This window comes from Elaeis guineensis, chromosome 1, assembly GCF_000442705.2.
Source record: "Elaeis guineensis isolate ETL-2024a chromosome 1, EG11, whole genome shotgun sequence".
Classification (NCBI taxonomy): Eukaryota; Viridiplantae; Streptophyta; class Magnoliopsida; order Arecales; family Arecaceae; genus Elaeis; species Elaeis guineensis.
The window spans coordinates 74,925,130-74,929,291 of record NC_025993.2 but is presented as its reverse complement, the minus strand read 5'-3'; the positions used below and the strand labels follow the sequence as shown (position 1 = coordinate 74,929,291).

The window sequence follows — 4,162 nt, the reverse complement described above, 5'->3', positions numbered from 1 at the left end:
CCGATTTGATCTGATAGTCAAACTTTGGATCATTTAGGTCCTAATTAGATTTTGATTAGATGAAATTAGATGATCGGATCCAATCTAAACCATTGAAATATGGTATTCGTATTCTTTCTAATTATTGAAATTGATTCTGTATAGGATTGTGGATGTTTGATCATGGGATATCGCGATAAGATCTACGAACAAAATTTTTGGAAGAAAATTTATAGAATTATGTGGATTTATTGGAATACGTTCGAGGTAAGTAATGTTTCACTTTTTCTAGATTTATCGATAAATTATAATATATTTTTCTGACATGATTTGTGAAACGATGCATGAATTGGATGAATGATATTTTGTTACGAAAATATCTTATTTGAAATGTTATGATGAAACATGATTGAACATATTGATTTCATGATGCATTATATTGATTGATTTCGATACTACATGATTATATGTTTTATTATCGAAATTAGAATATGAAATATGATTTATGAAGAATTATGATATAAGAAACACTATGAATTGACAACCTGACTATGTAAAGGACCCCGTCAGTGGGGGCATATACGTTGGCAATTGATTGTCCTGAGGGTTTATGTCGCCAGCGAGACCAGCGACATATCGCCAGAGAGACCAACGACAAACCGCCAGAGAGACCAGCGGTTCCGAAGGACTTTGCTACCAGATGATTCGCAGCTCACCGCAAGCAGATACGCGGTATTATGACCCTGCCATAGGAAAAATATGGTCATAGCTCATGGTTGACGAAAAGAATTTAAGAATGAAAAAAATTAAAATTTAGAAAGAAACTTGAATTTTTGAAAAGGAAATGAATTTGGCATGAATTATGTTGCATAATTGAAATTGATTTCGAATTGATGAACTCTATATACTTATTTTCTATAAATAATGATTTACTTAAATGCCTGATGAAATCTGTTGAAAAGTGATCATTGCTTACTGGGCTGTCTAGCTCATTACCTTTTATTTTACTATTTTTACAGATGTTGAGGAATTAAGATGATACAAGATATGAATGGAAGAGTGATCAGAAGCAGAATCCTTATACTTTTATTTTAGGTTGAAAGTCTTATTGAATTTGGTGTAAGACCTATGAATCATTGTTGAATTTATTAAGATATTAAAGAAGAAATTTAGATCGTTATATTTTGGATTTAAATTATTGACTAATTATTCCGCTGTTGTTTTAGGATAGTATGATAAGATGCCTTGCATGCTTAAGGGAAGAGTTTTCTATGAGTATGCGGCGGTTGCCATGACCCTCGATTCAAAATCTCGGGTCGGGGGCGTGACAGTTTCGCTCCAGGATTCTTTGGTAGGAAGAAGGGAGAAGGGTCTCTCCCTTAAATAGAGCCGGAGGAGAGGAGTTTGACTCCTCTCCGATGAGGTTTCTGACTCCGATTAGGAGCCGGTCGGGAGAAGAAGACTCCCTGCAGGAGTCTTCTTCATTTTTTTTTTTTTTTGTGGTTTGGGTTTAAGGCCCAATGGGTCGGATGTTACAATTGCAGGGGGCATTGTATTTTGAAAAGCAGGGCAAATGATGTGAATGCATTGCTACGTAGGAGTTTTAAGTGTGACTTGGAGACTTGTTCTTTTGACATTAAATCATATCTGTGCCTACTGTGTATTTTTTATCATAGTAGTATTTAACAAGAAGCCAAATAAATGTCATTCTCTATGGTGAATTTTGGAAATTTATTGCATAAATGTGACATGAAATGACTCTTTTTTCTTTTCTTCTTGTGCTTGCAAGATAATGCTTTAATCTTACAGATTTTACCTTGACCGATTTTTAATGTCATTATTATTTCTCCTTAATGCTGCCTCAGTATTAGTTAATAGCCTTCCCATGGGGAGGGGTCCGTTTTATCTGTATCTCGTGAAAGATACCTTGATTATTTTTCCAGTAATACCCATGCTTTATTTGAAAAGTTGAATTCTTTGCACGTGCATGATATTTTCAACACTGCAGTACATTACCTTTTTCTTATTTTTACTTCATGTCAATAGACTAGTTATGCATTAATTTTTGTAATGGTAAATGGAGTATATGTTTGATAGATAATGAGCACCACATTCCATGGAATCAATTGAATCACTAAAAAGTTATGTGACTGGTAAATCGCATTTTCTTGTCTTCCAAAGTTTTAAGAGTCTTAAATATGGAACCTTGTTATTTTAGATTTGTTAAGTTTGGAAATCCATGACAATTAGTTTTACTTCATTAAATGGCGATCTTGTTTCTGGTCATTTTTGCTTTTGTTTACAGTCTAGTTTGTTGCTGAATTATTGCTTTAGCATGCATTTATGCTTACTGACTTTTCATTATTTGGTCCCAATTATGTATCTCTAGGGAAGTTGGTACTCATCGCAAACAACTGCCCTCCTCTTCGGAAATCCGAAATTGAGTACTATGCGATGTTGGCAAAGGTCGGAGTCCATCATTTCAATGGAAGTAAGTTATCAGACCCTCTCCTCCAGTTATTTTCTTCATGATATTTAGTTGATGTGTTTTTTATTATTGACAACAGTTGTTGTCTATGGTCTGCTATCATGCTTGCCCTTCTTCCTTTTCCCATGGTTTTCTTGATGTCAAACTTGGCAGTGGCTTTTGTCATGTTTGTTAAGCTTGGACATTGTTTTTAGTGGCTTCCCTGCAAGTATGATTACTTGTTTGGTTGACACTTGCATTCAACACCATTAAAAATTTGCGGTCATCTACCATAAAAGTTCCAATTCCTTGCTCATGATTCCATACGTTCCAGTTACATCTCATTGGAACATTGTTGTTGAGCGACATCTAGCTAAAACTCATATTCAAGTACAAGTATGTGGATGCCAATCAGCCAACTGATTGAGCTTGGGGCTTGGTTTGATAATTGATTCCGGTCGTTTGGTTGAAAAGAAGAAAGCTGGTCTTTCTGCCTTTTCCTAAGATGATGAATGCCATTGTTTGAAAGCAAACGTTGCATGTTGCTATTCCTTCTTTTTAAAAAATAACAGAAATACCTTTTTTTTTTTTTTTTTTTTTTTGTTGAGAAATACAGTGGAAAATTGCAGCATTATGGGGTTTGAACTTGGAACCTCTCCATAGTGCGCACACTACGGCGAGGGTGCCAAGAAAATGACCCAAGCATGTTGGCTTGTGCTCTCATAGTTTGATATGCCCAAGTTACAGCCTAGTGCCACAATTGAAAGCACCTACAACGTGACAAATCTGTTATATTATGTTAATTTGACTTGTATTTGTCTACTGGTTCGGAAAAGAGGCGCCCTTTATTGGTGGTTTGGGTTATGTGGATCTGTGCATGTCATAAGATTGGAAATTCTTGTGCTTAGATTTAGACAGTACCTAGCTTGGCTACGCCTGTTTTAATATTGTTTTGTATGGTTGTTCCCTTTCATCAAATTTCTTAGCAGTTCAATTTCTATGTTATCAGACAATGTTGATTTGGGGACAGCCTGTGGCAAATATTTCCGTGTCTGCTGCCTCAGCATTATTGATCCAGGTATTCCTTTATGAAGTCTCTCTCTACCCTCTCCCCCCTCTCTCTCCTCCCTCTCTCTCCCTACCACCCTCACTCCCGTCTCCACCCTTCACCCCAGACGGCTCTGATATTGGTCATTGGATGATCATGTTTATTGTGTTTCAGGTGATTCTGATATTATCATGAGCATGCCAGGTGATCAGTGAGGACAGACCATTTCTTTTGGTGGGTCATTGGTTAAGTTTTCTTATCAAGGGGTCTGATTGGTTAGGTTTTCGTTTTTATTGTTTTCTCTGTTAGCTTTGCGAAATTTTCGTGGCAAGAGAGGTAGTTATTTGAGAGAGAAGTCTTGCTCAAATACACAAATTTTGAATTGTCTTTTGTTACGACGTTTGATACTTTAATTTCTGCAGTGGTTTATCCAGTTTCACTGACTCATTTTCTTTTCTTCCGATGTTTTCAATGCATAGTTACAAAATGATGTGGGTGTGGCCACTCTAATTTCTTATTAGAAAAAAAGAGTTCTATCGAAGGACTTGTTCATTGTCAGGCCTGGCTTTTAACTTTAGCGTGTGCTCACTTGCCATGGTCATTGATGGTGACGGTGAATATATTTTTTCCTGCCCGTTTTCCCTTTCTGGTTTTGGAGATGCCCAGTT

At 36.4% G+C, this 4,162-nt stretch overlaps 1 protein-coding gene across 1 annotated transcript; it reads left to right on the top strand.

Annotated features, from left to right (window-relative positions):
• Positions 1-2,283: 2,283 nt before the first annotated feature.
• Positions 2,284-3,920, top strand: LOC140854738 (large ribosomal subunit protein eL30-like). Its single transcript, XM_073250785.1, has 3 exons — positions 2,284-2,470; positions 3,456-3,524; positions 3,669-3,920. The coding sequence occupies exons 1-3, from the start codon at positions 2,323-2,325 to the stop codon at positions 3,707-3,709; spliced, it is 258 nt and encodes an 85-aa protein (XP_073106886.1). The 5' UTR covers positions 2,284-2,322; the 3' UTR covers positions 3,710-3,920.
• The last annotated feature ends 242 nt before the right edge of the window (positions 3,921-4,162 follow it).